Source organism: Lepisosteus platostomus, chromosome 23 (genome assembly GCF_059453375.1).
Source record: "Lepisosteus platostomus isolate fLepPlt1 chromosome 23, fLepPlt1.hap1, whole genome shotgun sequence".
Taxonomy (NCBI): domain Eukaryota; kingdom Metazoa; phylum Chordata; class Actinopteri; order Semionotiformes; family Lepisosteidae; genus Lepisosteus; species Lepisosteus platostomus.
This window is the reverse complement of record NC_142633.1, coordinates 11,048,683-11,067,170: the sequence shown is the minus strand read 5'-3', so window position 1 is coordinate 11,067,170 and position 18,488 is coordinate 11,048,683. Positions and strand designations below refer to the sequence as shown.

At 39.8% G+C, this 18,488-nt stretch overlaps 1 protein-coding gene across 5 annotated transcripts in view; it reads left to right on the top strand.

The window, feature by feature from the left end:
• The window catches only part of LOC148642030 (polyhomeotic-like protein 2), a 90,509-nt gene that overhangs the window by 47,130 nt on the left and 24,891 nt on the right, over positions 1-18,488 (top strand). For 4 of the 5 annotated variants that reach the window (XM_088617503.1, XM_088617504.1, XM_088617505.1 and 1 more), the window contains 5 exons: positions 994-1,152; positions 5,452-5,529; positions 5,791-5,955; positions 11,422-11,574; positions 13,207-13,510. In XM_088617503.1, coding sequence (XP_088473629.1) covers positions 994-1,152; positions 5,452-5,529; positions 5,791-5,955; positions 11,422-11,574; positions 13,207-13,510 — 859 coding nt within the window. The remainder of the gene's footprint in view (positions 1-993; positions 1,153-5,451; positions 5,530-5,790; positions 5,956-11,421; positions 11,575-13,206; positions 13,511-18,488) is intronic. The other variant, XM_088617507.1, reaches the window with a different exon arrangement.

The window sequence follows — 18,488 nt, the reverse complement described above, 5'->3', positions numbered from 1 at the left end:
GGCTGTGCAGAGGATATATTAATCTCAGCCAGGAGAGCTGACAGATCAAAATGCAACTTGCTGCTTTATCTCAGGAAGGTACTCCAGTAGCTGATGTGTTGCCATTTGTACTCCTCTGTGAATAATAACTCAACTTAACCACTGCAGAAATGGAATAAATAAGAACATGAGAAAGGTTACAACAGCGAGGAGGCCATTTAGGAAATCTAGCCCATTTGGTAGCTAGGAGCAATTGGATCCAAGGATCTTGTCCAGCTTTCCAGAAAGAATCCAGGGTATTGGCTCCAACAGCATGGCTGGACAATTATTCAATACTTCTACAGCCCTTTGGTTTGTGTTTCACTGCTTATTCTGAAAAAATCTGCTTGGTTGACTTTGTCAGTACCTTTGAGAATTTTGAATGTTGGTATAAGGTCCCTTCATAAATCTTCACTCGTCAGTTTGGGACATTTCAATAAGTCCTGGAATCTACCTGGTTGCTTCTCTGGGCTGATTATTTTCAATAACGTGGTGACCAAAATTATCCGTAATTCTACAAAAGGCCTTACTAGTGCATTGTACAATTTTAACATCTCTTCATTGAAATGCCATGCTCTTATCTTCTTGAACTGTTTTTAGCTTGTTTAACTGCTTCCCCTACATGGTTTAGAAAATGACCTACTTTCAGCTCATCTTCAGCTAAAAAATGGATGATCCGAAATTCTCCTCCAGAATCCGATAGTACAACACCAATTGCATGCTTCTATCTTTGATGACAAGCCATCCAGGTCCTGAAGCACATAAGCAGCACTAAATCGCAGTACTCACACATGCTTTGTTTGGGTGAGATTCCTGTCTTGGAAGGCAGATCCAACAGGAATGTAGAGCCTTCTGGCTAGGTCATCAATAATACTGTAAACTGTAGTTGCATGAGTGTTGCATGTGATGTAATAAAAGGAGCTATCCCAGTCAACAGGAGGGCGGCTGATCTGTTCCCTCTGTGGTTCTTGGCAGGTGATCCAGCAGGCTCTACACCGGCAGCCCAACACAGCAGCACAGTACTTGCAGCAGATGTACGCAGCACAGCAGCAGCACCTCATGCTGCAGACTGCCGCGCTCCAGCAACAGCACCTGAACAATGCTCAGCTCCAGAGCCTGGCTGCTGTGCAGCAGGTAAGACCCGAATCAGCTGGGGAGGTGACCGTTGCGTGGAGGAAAAGGTTCCCATTTCGCACCTGCATCTCGCCACACAGCAGATGAGCGGCAGAGGGGGAAACGCATCGGCCAGAACCGAATCACAACGACGATGCAGCACAGCCCTGATCTTTCTTTCAGTGCAATGATATCGCCACAGTCAGTCAGGATCAGGATTTCATCTCAGTAGGCTTCATAGTATGGCTCTCGGCATTAGAGTTTAGAAGTGAGATCGATTTCTGGAGCTCTCAGCACGGCACACCACGGTTTGTTTTTTTTTGGGGGGGGAATAAAGTCAAACCTCAGACAGCTTCAAGTCCTGAACCAGACAGGCTGGGGGTATACAGAGAGAAGAATAGTATTGAGCTAAGATGCACAGTTGCTTCAGTATTACTCACACTGCTAGGGGATCAATGCTGTATTATAAAACACATGCAATCTTTTTAGAATGAAACTAGATAACTTCCTTTCAAATCACAATTTCGTTTATTATTATGACATGGGATACACTCGATCACCAGGCCAGTTTGTGTATACTGTATGACTGCTGTGATTTTTCAAATGCAATGCACAGCACAGCTGTTGGAAGTTACTGTATGTGATCTCTGCGGTTCACAAAAAAATGGGTTGCTTGCAAATGATAAAAGGGTTGCTTCTAAACTGAATTTAATCTAATCTTACTGAGGATTTAAATGAAACAACATATTTCAACGTATTTCAGATGCAGCAAAATCATGAAAACAAATCTCAAGGCAAACACTTTGGATTAATCCAACACCTAAATTTATTCACACAGGTGAACAAAGGTGAATTATACACCCAAACAGAACATTGGCGTTTTTCATTTTCCTAATCTCTGGTAAAGGTCAGAGCAGAGAAAAATATTTAAAATTACCTTAAATAAATAGCCCCAGCATACATGAGATTGACAGAGATGAAAGGAGACCGCAGACAACCTCACATCACCAGTTGGTAAATGTCAATACTGCGGTCATTCAAGGCAATAGGGATCTGCGTCAATTTTTGAATTCAACAGCACTTAATGCTCTTCTTTTGCTGATATTATTTATTAATGAATTACACCAAAAAGTCACATTTACCTTTTATGACACCAGAGTCCACAATATCTTGCTCACTTCAGAGGTCTCAATGCCCTTCTGCCTAATACAGACCTAAACCTATCCGGAGGTTTCAATGTCATGTGGTAGAAGCTGTTTTTGTTATTTATGTGTCTTTCCTTACTTCAGAAGTGATTGTCCTTGACCAGGGGCCAATTCCTGAAGGGCTGAAATTGTATTGATTAGAAATAAACGTTTATGGAGAGCTGAATTTATTAATCCTGTCTCAAATGACATGCCCTGAGTGAAGACTGATAACAGGTGACCCTCATAGAGAAAAGAATTTAGTAAACGTAGGGCTCTTCACTATCATTAGCTTGGATCTATACTCACTTGGATTCAAGGGAGATGGTGACTTAAAATTAAATTCAAAACAAACTCAGGACTGAAAAAGTACAATGAGCAGTAGGACTGTTTCCCCAAAATTTCACATATAATACAAGTTTTGTATTCGCACAACATTCTGCTGTGAGCGTGTGTCTTTTTTTAATGTGAGTTGGAGATAGTGTGATAGGCTTTTTGTTTTATTTGACATATCCAGTTATTCTTGCAGTAGGACTGATAAGCCAGGTCAAACTTCAAGGTCTTCTACTGAAAGTATTTTGATGAAAAAGAAAAGTAAATCCCTGCTATCAGAACAGAGGTAACAAAATCCACAATGGTATATTGATCAAAGATTTTTAAACCAAGATGTCTATTACATGGACAAGAAGACCACAGAAACTGGAGGCATCTTAGAAAAGATATGCCTTTCTTTTCATTTCATAATTAATTCACACAACATCCTCTTTCTGCAGAAAACATATATTAGTCTTTTCTCTGCAGTACCATTCTTACTCCTTGGGATGTTTATCCTATCAGTCCACACGTGAGTTTCTGTAAAATGGCTGTTAGCACATTTCAACCAAATCATTTATAGGCAATGGTACTAATGGAACACTACACACTGAAGAAGCTTTGAGTTCTTAAAGTTATCAGCATAATCCGTATAATAATAAAATAAGATTAGCAAACGCTTTAAATATTCCGTTTTCACTTTACATTTCTCAGTGTTTAGAAGAAAAAATGGTCTGTGGAGCATCAGCAGCAGCAAATTATGTCTCCTGTCTCAGATACATCTTAAGATAAAACAATATTGAATCAGAAGCCATTTCCAAAAATACTGTTGAAAAAGGCCATTAAGCATGACTTTTCCCTTTGAGTATGAAAGCTAAATTAGATTGCCCTGAAATTGCAAAGCAAACTGAAACATACATAGACAGCTGGCTAATCAGAGGGACCAGAAAGCTTTCCAATTACACTTCACTGATTTACAGAACAGATCTCCTTTGCCTCAGTCAATTTTACTCCAAGTTTCCCTCTCGAGAGTTTTGTGAAACCTGAATTGACAAATCGACTAGACCTCTCTCCCCTCTGAGACTCCACTGGATTCCTGCTAAACAATAGTTAAACAGTAAGGGGGTGACAGTGATTAATTTCACTTTAACTGTGGGACACCACCCCCCATTGTCCAGAGATTGAGAACAGACCTCCATGGACACATGTCGAGAGGATCTGAGCTGTTTTAGAAGGAACAAAATAGACTATAATCAGTATTGCTTTTCTGTAGACATACTAAGTTCCAAAACCCAATAATATACACACAGAAGCATACAGTATATATATATATTTCTCTCCTTTGTTAGGACTGTAAAAGTACAATAGAACAAAAATGACCATCTGCTTCAAAAACACTTCTAAGTGGTACTCTATAGTATTTTCTCATTACACCTCCCTAACTGGTACCTTCACAACATCAATGTTAACATCCCACTGCTCTCATGTACTGTAACTTATTCTTCACATTTGCATATTTGTCCCCAGTTCCTTGAAGTCAAGCCAGAGATCCCATGAAACTTCACTCCAAGCGGTGTGTTTTGCTCAATGGTCAAGAGAGCCTTGAGATCTAATGAATCTAACATATGATCATCAAAACAGCGAAAGTAATTTAAATATCATTCACGTGAAAAGACTTCCCTGAGCATCGCTGCACATTCATCAGTTTTCTTTCTCTTCTGTTAGGTTTTACACAAAAAAAAACAGCTTTGGATTCAGACAACCTCTGATGAATAGTGCATGGCAGCCTCCCTAAGGCACGCTCATTTCCATGCAAAGGAGTCTCTGATGTAGAAAGATTTAAATGCTTAACATCCGCTCATGACACAGAGAAATGATCGAGCACAGGAAGCTGTTGGCTGGCCTGGAGCAGCACAGTGTGGGCCCAGTCTTGAACACACACAGAGCTCAGGCATGTTTTCATGACTGGGTGCCAGTCTTGGTTTTTTTTTTTTAAAGATATTATCAAAACATTAAGAGACAAAATGCAAAAATAAAGTTCTTCTCTACAGTCTTGTCAATACAGGATAATCAGATATTCTCTACATGAAATGTAATTCCATATGTCTTTTCCATATTGCCGTAGTTTTGTGCTTAGGAAGTCAGTCATTTATATTGTAAACTTAACTGACAGAACATAAAGAAGGCATGATGGTATTTGTGATATCATATTTAATGCATTTCTGCTTAACCTCAAGAAAAACCTTTTAAACACATTTGTGTTTGCTAGACTTTTATAGTTTTAGGTTATTTTTTAACTTAAGCATTTCTCAGTGTGCAATGTTTCAGCTTCAAATAGCAGGAAACCAGGGCAGTCATGTAAAACGTTATATGTTGCCCAGGAACCTTTAGGAATTGTGCTTCCAAGAATGACACTGCAATAATAAGACTATCAAAGACTCCCAACAGGAAATATAACAGAGTGTAGCTGCCAAAGTGTAAAAAAAGTTGGAATCACATATTTATTTTCAAAAGTGTCATTTATCGTATACAATCCTTCATGTTCTTGATTGGATTAATTTAAGACACATCTTCCACTGCATCTGCTGTAGTGCAAGCAGCCTGGAAAGTTAAACAAACTTGAGAAAACAAATAAATGAATGGCCGAAGTCGACACGTAAAACCAGGAATGGGGAATGGTCTGCTTCCTATGCAGTTTTAAATGGGTGTCCTGTTTATATAAAAGTAGGATCAGGGCTTCCCTTCCTTCTGAAGGGTCTGGCTGTGATTAACGAGGGTACGTTTCGCCTGCAGTCCCCTACTCAATCCTCTCTTTCTCTCGCAGGCCAGCATGGCTGCAGGCCGTCAGGGAACTAACCAAAACGGGACCACCTCTCAGCAAACGGGATCCTCACAAACAACCGTGAGTCTCGCAAAGCAGAATCTTTGAGAAAAACAGATATTAGAATTTCTTGTTCGTTCCTGTTTAACGATAGACCGTGATGCCTTCTCAATCCTTGATTTGCAAAGGATTCGCCTGTGTGTACTGTGTTGCCCTGGAGACCAGGATGTGCTGCGAAGCAGTGGTTGTGCTCTGCCGTGTGTGCCACTATGGACTTCCGTCCCTGTGGATGAAGCCTGATCTGACTCTCCCCGTCTCTCCTGTTCCTGTGCTCTTGTGCAGATTAACCTGGCAACCTCCCCTGCTGCGGCCGCCCAGCTGATAAGCCGTGCACAAAGTGTCAACTCCGCTCCGGCGGGAATCACCCAACAGGCCGTCCTGCTGGGCAACACCTCTGGCCCTGGGCTGACAGCTAGCCAAGCCCAGATGTACCTCCGTGCCCAGATGGTAAGCACTGGCATGGCCTGAGACACACACACACCCCCTTCTGGAAACACACCCATTCCAGGCTTAATGTGGTGTGAGCGTGTTTACATGGAATGTGTGTGCTTGGTTCTTATTCTGTCTAAACAAATCCAATACCCTTGGGATAAACACCATGGAGTATTGCAATAAAACAGTGCCTAATTATTGCAAAGCAAACTGCTGCAATAAGCACTGCTTTATATCACCCGAGCCTGCTGTGTGTGCATGCATACTGTACAGTATATTCAGTACGACTCAGTCTGTCTCACAACAGCTTTCAAGGTTGATTAGCACTGTTGGAACCCCATACCTCTTGCCAAAGGTTACATCCATTAACTTCTGTATTGAGGATTACTCAATATACCGGTAATGAATATTGCCTCAGCCATTTACAGCCTTTCTTCAAGTTTATGTAACTATAGAACAGCATGCAATCTGAGGCTGTAAGGAGTGCTTCATAAACGTCACAATTAAATGTAAAGCCACAGATTTGTGATTATTACATATTTCATCAAAGTAATTAAGTAGATGCATGACCACCTATTTTTGGCTTTCATTTTTTTTTATTTTTGATTGCACTGATAATAATCAGGAACTTTGCACTTGCACATATATACAGGCTGTTGGCCCTGTTCATTGTAGCGTGGCGAAACAGAATGTTTGAAATTTAAAAACAGGGGTGCCGCATCTGCATAGTTCGTAATAGTCACATTCCTGACTTGACATCAATAGAGCTGTACCTGCTGGGGAGATGACACACACATGCAAGCTCCACAGCTCCTGACAGGACACAGAAGAGTTAGAACATCTAACTGATGTCACTGCAGACCTGCACAGCCCTGCAGGCCACAGGTGTGGCCTTCTAGCCAGGAGGCTGAGAAAGCCAGTTTCTTACTAATATAACCAACTATTTACAGCCTACAGTGATTTCAAATGGCTGAAAATTGCTGATTCAAGCAATATTTATAACCGCCATTGTCAGCATGCACATCTTGTCGAGTAGTGCATTGTGCATTATACAATATATCCATAAGGTATACTACACTCTAATCTGTAAGGCATTGTACGTTTATGTGTAGTACATATGTTATGCAAGGTGCAGTTCAGTTTCTTATTTGTAGTATTTTTATTCTATGCCGAAGTTGAGATTTTGTCCGACTTCTACCTTACAGCAGCCAGTGTATAAAAGGATGACTAGAAAGCGTTGTTCTTTCATCAAAATATAATGTAATAAAAAACAGCTTCTGAATATTTTTTCATGACATGCAATTAATTTCTGTTGACAAAATCTCAGCTTTGATGGACACCGTGTTGTTGCTGGTCTTCCTGAACTTTTTAGGTCAGCTGGCACTGATTGATGTTTAGATCACATTTAGACTAAGTACAGTAGGGTCTTGACATTTGTGAGGGTAGAGTGCAGAGAACCGTCGCAAAAATAGGCAAATTCACATATAACCAAGTTCATCCCTATAGTTTATTTTTGCATAATCTACTACAGTATATAGTCTGTGTGATTAAAATAAATAAGTAAACCTCCCTTGTATGCTAATGAATAAAAATAATAAAAAATAAAAAGAATAAAAGTTAACGAATAAAGCATTAATCTTAAAAAAATAAACTTTAATCGACTAAAAGAAACAACAGGAATCGCAAATGGTAATCAGTTAAAATAAACAACATGAATCCCTCCTATCTGTCCAGCGGATGCCTGCACTTTCTCTTTTTGCCTCTGTAATTATCGCACCTCATTGTAATAAAACTGTGAGGCCTGTAAAGCCGTCCCCAGCCTGTCATTCTCCATACAGCTACCACAGAAACAGGAGCTTCTGCTACATTATAAAAACATGATCATGCCGAGATAGAGATGCTGGGTAGTGGGTACTTGGGCAGGGAGAGAGAGGTGGTCTCACTAGCTAGATTTGTCTCACGATCCTAGTCTGTTGCTTCAGTAATTTGAAAAGCTGCAATTAAAAACCTTCCGCTCAACTTCATCCTGATTTGCTCTACTTTCATTATCACTAGCCAAACTGAATCATGACTAAGCAAATTTGCTAATATTAAAATCACAGATAACGAGACCCTACTGCAAAAGGAATTACTGGTTTTCTCTACCTATAGCATATTAGAGGTTGATGCTAACAATAAAGCAACCAAATAAATGATTAATTTATCTAGGAAACTGAATATTTTGACCTTTACAAGGATTTGGAAGACTGCAGCAATATGAATATGCATGCATACATAGGAAGCAAGAATTTAATTTCAGCAATGTCCTTACCTCTTGTACATTTAAAATAGGAATGACTTGTCATCCATTTAGACCACCATATCATCATCTTGAAATGTGGATGCAGGATTGTCTTACCTGATATGTGATTGTACATCTGTTCCATATTTCCCCTCCAAAGTGCAATTATTTTCTTTGTAGGGTGAGGCTTAGAAAAAGATTCAGTGTGGTAGCTATTAATTTTAACCAACGATGCTTGATGTGAAATATACCACATGTGTTTCCAAGCAAAGCATAAATACAGGTTGTGCTTATAATGGGAGTGTTGATAAGGCAGAGAAGAAATGCAATCCCACCATTTTTTAAACATGTCAAACCTGTTTTGTTGAGTAAGGTTGTAATTTCTATTTTTATTGCGACTCCCAAATCATTTGAAAAAGCACTGCAACGGCCAAGTTTTCTATTTTTCACAAACACATCTGAATTCTACCATTGTCAGGTCCCTCAATTAAACCTCAAAATATTTATTTTGCTCATAGACCTGCTGAAATTTGTATTCACAGTTCAAAATGAAACACTAACACAACTTTGAACATTTGATGGGATAATAAAACATGATTAATATTGCACAGTATTAACATTTGTGAACAGTGCATATTTAAAGTTATTTTCCCACTAAAATATATCTAACCTTGCTAAGTCTTAACAGAGAATCAAATTATGTTACTATGTTACCAGCACAGCACCAGTGCTCATTGCTCAATTTCAGCACCTATCCCACCACCTGATTTAACGACTTGTGGACATTTTTCATCCAAAACTTTTTAATTCAGAGCTCAGGAAAATTGCCCTAGGCCTGGCAGGGACATTGTAAATCGAGACAAAAGACGCTGAACTAGTGAATTTACAGGACCGCTTTGCTTGCAGACTGGGGCTGTAGCGAGCTTCCTATTCATCACTTAGAGGGTGATCCAATCTGACCCAACACAACCCCTCTGGGGCAATGAAAGCAGATGCAGTAGAGGCTGAGCATTAGCCCTTGATTGTCAACAAAGATCAAACCACCCCTTCCCCAGCAGAATCACAAACACAACCTACCTCTTTGTCTGGGCTACTTTATGATTCTTCATCCATGTGGTGCCTTGGCAATGGCGATCTCCTTCCATGGGTGTATAGCCTTTGTTTCTGATCTCTGGAAGCTCACTCACTAAAGCCAAGAGTCATGGCCTTTAACGACAGAAAAGCCAAATCCACTCTTGTGCATCTGAGCTCTCTCCCTAGTCACTATTCCAACAGCTCGCTTGCCTGAAAAAAGAATAGTAAAAGACAGGCTTCAGTTGCTCAATCTTTAGATATTTGGATAAATCAGTGGTGAAGCTTAGATAATGCATGCACAAAATAATGCATCCTGATTTCTTTCTTATTTGTGTGACCTACTACTGCAATGTCACTATTCATAAGGATCATTCCAATCAATACCTTTAAGATTTTTTAAGAGCATCCTTCACAGCCTGACAGTTTTTCAGGTCCTCATGCTGTAATGTTTTCAAAGCTGATATTGTACATGCATTTTAAAATTCTATTTTTCATCGTACGCCGTGGTACAATACAAATTTATTGCTATTCCCAGAACCACAGTTCATGCCAAGGTATCGCCATAAATCTCAAATTTAAGACCAAGGCAAAGCAGTAGAAAAACGTATTCATAATGGAATTGTTAAAAGATTTTTCTCTACTGAAACAGGGCTTTTATAATATATTTGTAACTTTGAATCATTCCATTAGGTTTGTTATTTGTTCCATCCCTAAAATTTACAGTAGAAAATTAAAACTTAATTCAGTTTACTCTGTGACACACTTACTCAATCATTGTAAAGGGCTCATTATAAAAAAGTCATCAAGCCTAAGAAAAAAGGAAAAAATGCTGTAGCTTAAGGTACAACAAATGAACAGACCAAAGGCTAGAAAACTCGACAAAGCGAGCATGATTTATCAGATTAACCAGCTGATGTGCAGAAAGATACACCGAAAAGAAATGAAAGAAACAATTAAACTTAGTTACGGTTTATATCATTTGTGAATCAGGTGGACTTTCAACAAGATAATCAAAAAGACAAACCTTTCACATCATATAGAATATATCCATGCACTATTCAGAAATATTTAACCTCAATCCTTAACCTCAGTCCTTTGCATTGAAACTAACGATCTAAAAAATACACTTACAAAAGATCAAACTATGCTTGATTTATCTCATGGTAGAAAGACTGCCTACATGGTGCTCATTACTCCACACTATAAATTTAAATAAGTGACACTGAAGAAAAAAAACTCTGCAAGCACTGGTAAAAATATTATCTTGACATACCCAACGTTAATTGAGCATTCTTGGTTTCATTCTATGCATCATTTTGTCTTTAACTAAACAACAACCATTTGGTCACATTACCAAAGCTTTAAAGAAGTGTAGTTTGACATACTCTGATTTGTAAACTGCTTCATTGTTTCTGCATTCCTCTTATATATTAAGACATATATCAAAGTTTGGCACTTTGCCTTAACAAAAAAATATGTTCCTTGCAAACTGTGCAATCTTCACCATATTTTGTCAAATGTTAAGACATGCTTTTTAATGTCTAATGAACTTCACGCAAAATACAAACAGTTTTATAGATATGTTGGAAACAGGAGTGACATCTCCTTTATTTTTTTATCATCAATGACAGGTACAGCTGATGCCATGTGGCATGAAGCCATTTGTTGCAGCCATGTAAAAGTGATGTAATTCTCATGGAAATGTGCTTTTTCATTCTGCTATTTCTTAATTTCGGATCATTTGAAACGCACAACATAAAGCCATAGTATCTTGGAAAAACGGAGCTTGTTTTGAAAGAAGAATAAACTAGATTTGTTTCAGTGATAAACACAATCCCATTTTTCAGAAACTCAGGATTTTTATTTGTTGAAAATGCAATTGCCAAACTTTGATGCGCTAAAAAGCACCGACTAATCTGTCCATTACGTCTTTACGTGTGCAGCTGGCAGTTATACCCCAACAGCATTGCCTATACTGTATGTAGACACCTAAAAACTGTTCAAGATAATATTTTGGGCACAGCAGAACACATGGAAAGTGCCCCTTGCTTGTTGTGGTTTGTCTGTGCCTGCGCTGCCTGACGAGCCCAGATAAAACAGGCCATACGTTTTGATGTGATTTTCAGGCACAGCAAAGTAACCTTGTGCAAGTAGCTAGGAGCCTAGGCCGTGCTGTTCCTTTGTCCCCTCAGCTCATTTTCACTCCAACCGCCACAGTCACTGCAGTCCAGCCTGAGGCCACTGCACAGCCAGCCGGCCAGCAATCAACCACTGCCCAGGTAAGAGAGCCATCCTGCCCTGCTGGAGTACAGCACAGCCCTCGCCAAGCTGCATTGGAAAAGTGGACAATTTCATGTGTTTGTGGGGGTGCTCACTATGCCACAACAGCTCAATATATACAGTACCACCACCCCCAATATCACCAGCCTCTTTTATCCCCCCATAGTGTGATAATCTGCACGCAAATGCAAAAGCTTTGAGATGATCAAACCTTGAATGGAACAGTACCCCACTGTTGGAGTGTAAGAAATATTTGCTCTTGAATGCAGATGTTGCACTCAAAAACATTCCATCATATTGCAAATAATGCAGTTGCCTATTCCGAATGCTATAATGTGCAAAGATGCAGGGTGCTACTGACTCGTCACACTCTGACATGCTGAACTGTTAAATCATGGCTTATTTCTTACATTAAGTGGGGGATTTGATAAATTGGCAACATTTTCATCCTGCTTGTTTAATGATTTTTTTGTTTGTAAGGTCTACACAGCTTTGTCCTCTTTATCCAAGGTGTATGCACAGCAACATGCAAGTAACGCTGACCACACTGTTTGGGATGAGTGTTCCTTAATGTACTCAGTGGGTTACATATTAAAATGTGGCCAACTCCCTGTGGAAATAATTTTAACGAAACCACTTAAGAACCTGCTGTTATTTTTCGCCGACTTATTTTAAAAGGTTGTTTGTTTTTTAAACTGAGGAGGTACTCCAGTTCTATACAATATTTCCCAAACATTAATTCAGAAATCAGTGAGAATGACTGACCACACAATAGGACCGCTCTGTAATTGCTGTAAACTGCACTAGAGGGCATCATAGACCTGTATCAAAACACTACAAATTATCAGTTAATTTCCGGAGTGAATTTAGGTCCAATAAAGGTGAGATTGAATGCAAAGCATGCAACCAGTGCTTTAAAAAAGTTCTAGGAGCACTGGAAATAACCTATAGACTGGCAGGCTGGTGCTAGGAAAGTATATCCATTGACAGAGGCACAGTAGGGTGATCACAACCGCCAGCCCAAAATATGATAGAAAAAATTGTTTGTGGGAAAACAAAAAAAATCTAAACTCAGATTTACAGTAGGAGTGTTAATGGACAATTCATTAAAACATTTCAAGTCAAATGTAGATTAGCATAGCAGGAGACACGTCTGTGCTTTGTTCTCAGTTCTCCATAGTGTGCATGCCAGCCTCATGAGTTTTAAATTAAACTGCTGTAAATGACTGAATTAGGCTCTACAGGAATAGCGTGTAATAAAGCAGCTAGCTGAGTAGTCAATGAACCTTTTAAAAGAAAGACTGATGCGACAAGGAAAGATTTTACTATGCAACTGAATAGAAACTGTTGCATGGTAGAATATTTTTAGCCAAGACAGTGCTCTGAATGCTCACCTGCTTTCCTTTAAACACAAAACTATCCAGTTCCTAGGCCTATTTAGACAATGTAGACATGCTAAGAGCCCACAAAGTATTTTTAAAAGTTCCAAGGCCTAACTCCTTGAAGTAGCATTCTGCTTTTTTCGTGAGAAAGCGCTGTCAGATTAGCTTGGTTGGTCTTTACTCTAAGCCCCCCAATGGCTGTCACACTGTGAAAACAGGCTTCCAGTCTTTCACTCCTTGTGGTTTCAGGTGCAGAACCTTGCTATCCGCAGTCAGCAGGGGGCAGCCTCTGGCTCCCCTTCCCAGACACAGCTTCAGAGCCTGAGTCTGAAACAGGTGGCCAGTGGCCAGCAGCCCGTCCCCTCTGGCCCAGCCACCGCCCACACCAAGGGTCCCGGCCAAGGCGCACAGAGTGGGGGGGGGAAGGGGGGCTCCCCTGAAAACACCACAGAGGGTGGCAAGAAAGGAGAGAGCTCCCCCAGCCTGGAGGCGCGCGTGATGAATGTGAGCAGGAATGTGACTTCTGTGAGCAGCCATCCTCTCATCACTCCAGGTAGGCTCCTCGTCTCTCCTCCCCGCTGCTCAACACAACAGTGACCACATGCAGAGGGGTAGCCATTCGGAAGAGTAAAGCCTGGAGCGTAGAGGAGTTTCTCAGCCCAAAACCTCAAGCCACTTTGCAAAAAAGCTATGCAATCTACACAGATCATCAGAAAATTACAAAATCAATCCAAATTATGAGTCTGGGCTAGGACCAACTGGTGTGCTTAAAGATCAAGCTTGGCTCTAACAAACATTTCATATTACACAGATACATGCGACGACTGTAAAATGGCCAGTTAACCCTCATTATTAGTGGTTATTTTATCAGGTCATTTCAAATTAGCCTTGACACACTTTATGAATTCTACTGTGTCCCTTACCTCACAGGACAAATTGTACTGAAAATTGATGGCTGGATGGATACATTTTATTAATAACATCAGAAATGTTATAAAAAATGTTCTTAAAATGGTCAATGGATATAGTGAGCAAATTCACAAATGTATTTATTAAAGCAGATGTGGGCATGTGTGGAGTATATATTTTCTATGATTTCTAAGATAAAAATTAATCTTAATTGATAGCAGTAGCTTTTTAACAGGAAAACAACAAAGGGACAACAATTCTGTACAAGGAATTACATTTCCAGCTAGGTCTTTCATGATTAACATTAGAAAGCCAAGAAGACAGCTTTTGAAACTGTCCAATGTCAAGCTGTATACACTGAGGTTGTTCTGTGTTTAAATTGAACTGTCTTCAGTGTAGCTTTAGGATTCAACTAGTGTGGCATGGTTTTGTGTATGCTATGTAAACTCTGGCTTTTGACATTTGTGTTCAATCAGAGCATGCTTTGGCATATCCTCTGAAAATTAAGAAGCACAAGCTGCTGTTGAATAGGGTCATTCAGGACAGAAATTGCAGGGTACTTCAGCCAGTGGGTTATTTTTTCTCATCTTTTTGCATCCAAGGTGCATTTTCAGTTCCTCTAAAATACAGTGATATTCCACAAATTGTTACTGGCATTCTAGACATAACCATATATAATTAATTTGTATATTACTGTAGGGTACACAGTGCATCTGCTTGAAATGAGCCTCAGACAGGCCTAGGGACATTTGGTAAATGTGAAATTACTTTCAGTTCTCAACCCTTGTAATCCTTGAGCAACCTGATTAGTTAACACAAGACTAAACCTGTAAAGCAGGTGTAAATCATTCAACATTCATTATGCTGCTTGGAATAAGCCTCTACTTGTTCTTGTGACAGTAATGTCTTATTTGAATATTTATTGAATAATATCAATTCACTGTATAATATACAGTAAAATATATATGCAAAACAGAAGTCATACTGGTCAGGACAAAAACACAGGTATGAGAATTTATGTGTTTGTGAATCGGATCATTTTATTTTTTAAAGCAGTTTGGAGGAAAATTACAAATTAAAAATTAACAAATAAATTATATTTATTGAGCCAAATTGAGTTACCTATGACATTTTAGGTACTTCCAGGGCCATTTGAGATTCTGCGATACTTAAAAACTTTTGACAATTATTAGATCAATGAAATAGCAGCTAAAACAAGTGAGAGTGAAGTGGCGTTCATTCAGTGTGTAGTATAAAATAAAAACAGTGTTAAACTGCACAGGATTAATTTGGCTCTGGAGACTTCTGCGGGGCTTGTTGTAATTTTAGGACACATTGTTGTTTATGATACTAACACCCACATTGATTGATGTCATGGTTACATCTAGTGTGAATCTCAGGATTTCTAATGAAGACAGCCGATTGCATCTCTTGATGCGCTCAGCTGTGTGTGTTTGTAAGCATGTTGGTGTGTGTGGATTAGCGCGTGCAACGCAAGGCTGTTGTGTGCCCGTCAGTCTGGGAGTGCGTGTGCACAGCCATTCAAACCCGAGAACCCTGCCCTTTGCTGTTGCTTTGTTTCAAAACTGGAGGGGGGGGGGGGGAAATTAAAAAGGAAGGGTGAATGGAAATGCTGGCCACCCGCACTCAAGGAAATGATTGATTCGGTTGCCATGGAAATGTCACTCTCAAACAGCCAGGCCTTTAGCCTGGAAGGAAACCACACCTGTAGTGGTGGTATCAGTAGCCTCGTTTCCCTGGGTGGTGGGTTTCTTTCTGCCTCCCAGATTAATTGTCTCTCTTATAATCTGTTAGAATTAATTCCAGAGGAGAAAAGAAAATCGTTCAGACACAGAATTTTCATCGAAAGGAAAAACGTCTAATGACAATACAAAGTCCTATGTTTAGGGAAAAGTCCATACAGTACATACAATCCTGTTATTACCATCTAGTTGAAATATCAGTTCACAGTTTACGGTCTTTTTTTTTCTTGTAAATTATTGAGGTTGTGTACAATAGGATGTACCTAATTTTAATGTCCTATTGTAGCCTTTTTATCTTATTACAATAAGCTATATGCATTGGAAGCTGCATTTCAGGAGCCAGGTATTACATTGGCGAACATCATGACAACAGCATAGCACTATTTGCAGAGGAGTCCACATGCAGAGACACACCTTTCCCCTGCCCTCCCACCAGCTGGGGCCGGGGCAGCTGCAATGTGGTAGCTTCTAGCAAACGTCAGTGAAAATCTGGAGATGCTTTAGAAGAAAGCAGCTGAAACAACAAGAGGTACAAAGACACTGCTGTCTAATAACACTTAAGACACACCAGATGTTGGGAACTGAAAAAAATCAGCATAATTGCATTTTAGTCACGTGCAGTTAAACCCCAAGTTCATACTGTATATATGTTTAATCATAACCCACACATTACAATGAGGAATGCATTTTGATTATACTGTAGCAGAGCTGTACATTGGTTGTATGGTATAGAAACACACTGACAAAGCATATTAAGCAATACATTAGTTATATTTTTTAATGTCACACTTAGTGATGTGTGCGTGTGAGCTACTTTGTAGGTGTGATCAGACAGTTTATAACATTACCTGGAGTCAGGTATGCAGGGTAATTAAGGTTTATTTCAATCTTTACCTCCCACTGGGATAGGACAATATTTGGCTTTACTGTTATAATGTAATAGCTCTGGTATACTTTCCTGGCCTCCTTAGATCTTTTCTTGTCCATTACATTGGGATTTCTTTTAAACCTAGGAGGTAGATTACATTCAATGGGAATTCCCACACTCTAACATTCTTTTAAAACTTTCTTTTTCTCACATCAATCCATTTTTCCATGCATTTTCACTATCTACCTATCCTTAGAGGTATACAGGGAGCCAGAGCCTGACCTGGCAGATTCATGGACCAAGGCCGGACTCCAGTCCATCACAGGGCAGACACACAAGCAAGCTCTCTCCCTCTCACACACACACAGGCAGTTTAAAGACTCGTCTAGACAGCAAGAGGAAACCAGATACCCAGAGAAAACCCATTTGAACAAAGGAAAAAAATTCAAACTATACAGACTGGTTCCCAAGATCCTGGAATTCTGATTAGTATTAGTAGTCCACCATGCCAGTATGCCTCTCTCTCATCACATATTACCATATAGATCAAGAGTTGCTCATTTCAGTCGTGCTGGTTTAAGACCTAGTTTTCAATGAGCTACTGATTTCATCCATTGCTCACACATTAAGCATTTACACTTGCAGTGTATAAATGAATCCTTATACATACAATAGGTAGGTAGGCGAGGTCCCCTTTTCGGGCCATAAAGGCCCATGGGGAATGGGGGGCAGGGGTCACCATTTTTCTTGACCATCCAACACTGGTGGTGGAGGTGATGTGGTCAGCATCACGCTCTGGCCGGCCTATTACTCCCGGAAGGATTAACCCCCGGTTCTCACTTGGAAAGCTGGCTGAGTGGACCTGGGAGCTGTCTGGAAGGAATTGAAACAAGCTACAGTACATCGCTTGCCCCTACTTGGGATTGAACCCGGGACCTTCCGGTCAGGAGCTAGACGCCCTTGCCGTCTGAGCTACCACGGTTCTCCTTATCCATATAGTAGCTCTAAGAAATTGTTAATCCAAAAAACCTAAAAACCGTCATTCTTATCCAAATAATTAGTTCAATTAAGCTGTTAAATTCAAAGCTGGAATGATCCCATCATTTGTGTTGCTTCTTTTGTCTGCATCTTATAACTACACATTTATTCATCTATACACAAATTATAATAGACGCCTTAGTCCTGCACACAATGAGCTGGATATAATCCTAGTACAGTAACCCAAAACAATTTTATTTAGCGCACATATTCTAAACAGAGCTTGTTCTGTTTTTTCAATTTTATTAAAGCTACTGTATATATATAAGGATGCATTTATACACAGCAATTGTAAATGCTAACTGTGTGTGAAATTATGTTTGATGTTATACTCATTTGGGATGGCTGGGCAACACTATTAGACTGACTTTAAAAAAAATTACAAATGCTTTCTTCTCATGTGGGGGGAAAAAATGGCCTCTTTGCTCCGTCTGTGAACAATTTCACAAAGAGCTTTAGTTTAACATAAGACACAATGAAACAATTGATGGACCTCCATTGATCCCCAGGAAGATAAAAATACAAATATGTGTGGGAGTTTGAGTGGGAGGCCGGGTTCTTAGAACAGCACAAAAAACACTTCTGAGTTCAAGAGTGAAACTGGATTAACGGTCTGCAGAGAGACATTCTCACAAAATGTGATGATGAAAATAAAAATGTGAAAAAGGAGTGAACACACAGCAAATACTAATAACAATACTGCGAAATAGCCAAAAGCGGATCAGCCCTCCTTAGGACCACAGTTCCAGTTCTGCTTCCCAGGCACAGCAAGGCAGCAGCTAGCACATAGATCTTTCATCACTCTCGGCTGAGGCCTTAAATCCCACAGTGTCACAGTATACCCCTGCTCCCAGTGCAAACCACTTTATTAATGGAAACACTGTAAATAACCACTGTTCCAGACCTTTCATCCATTGCTGTTTTTTTTTCCGCTCAGACAATGACCGAATGTC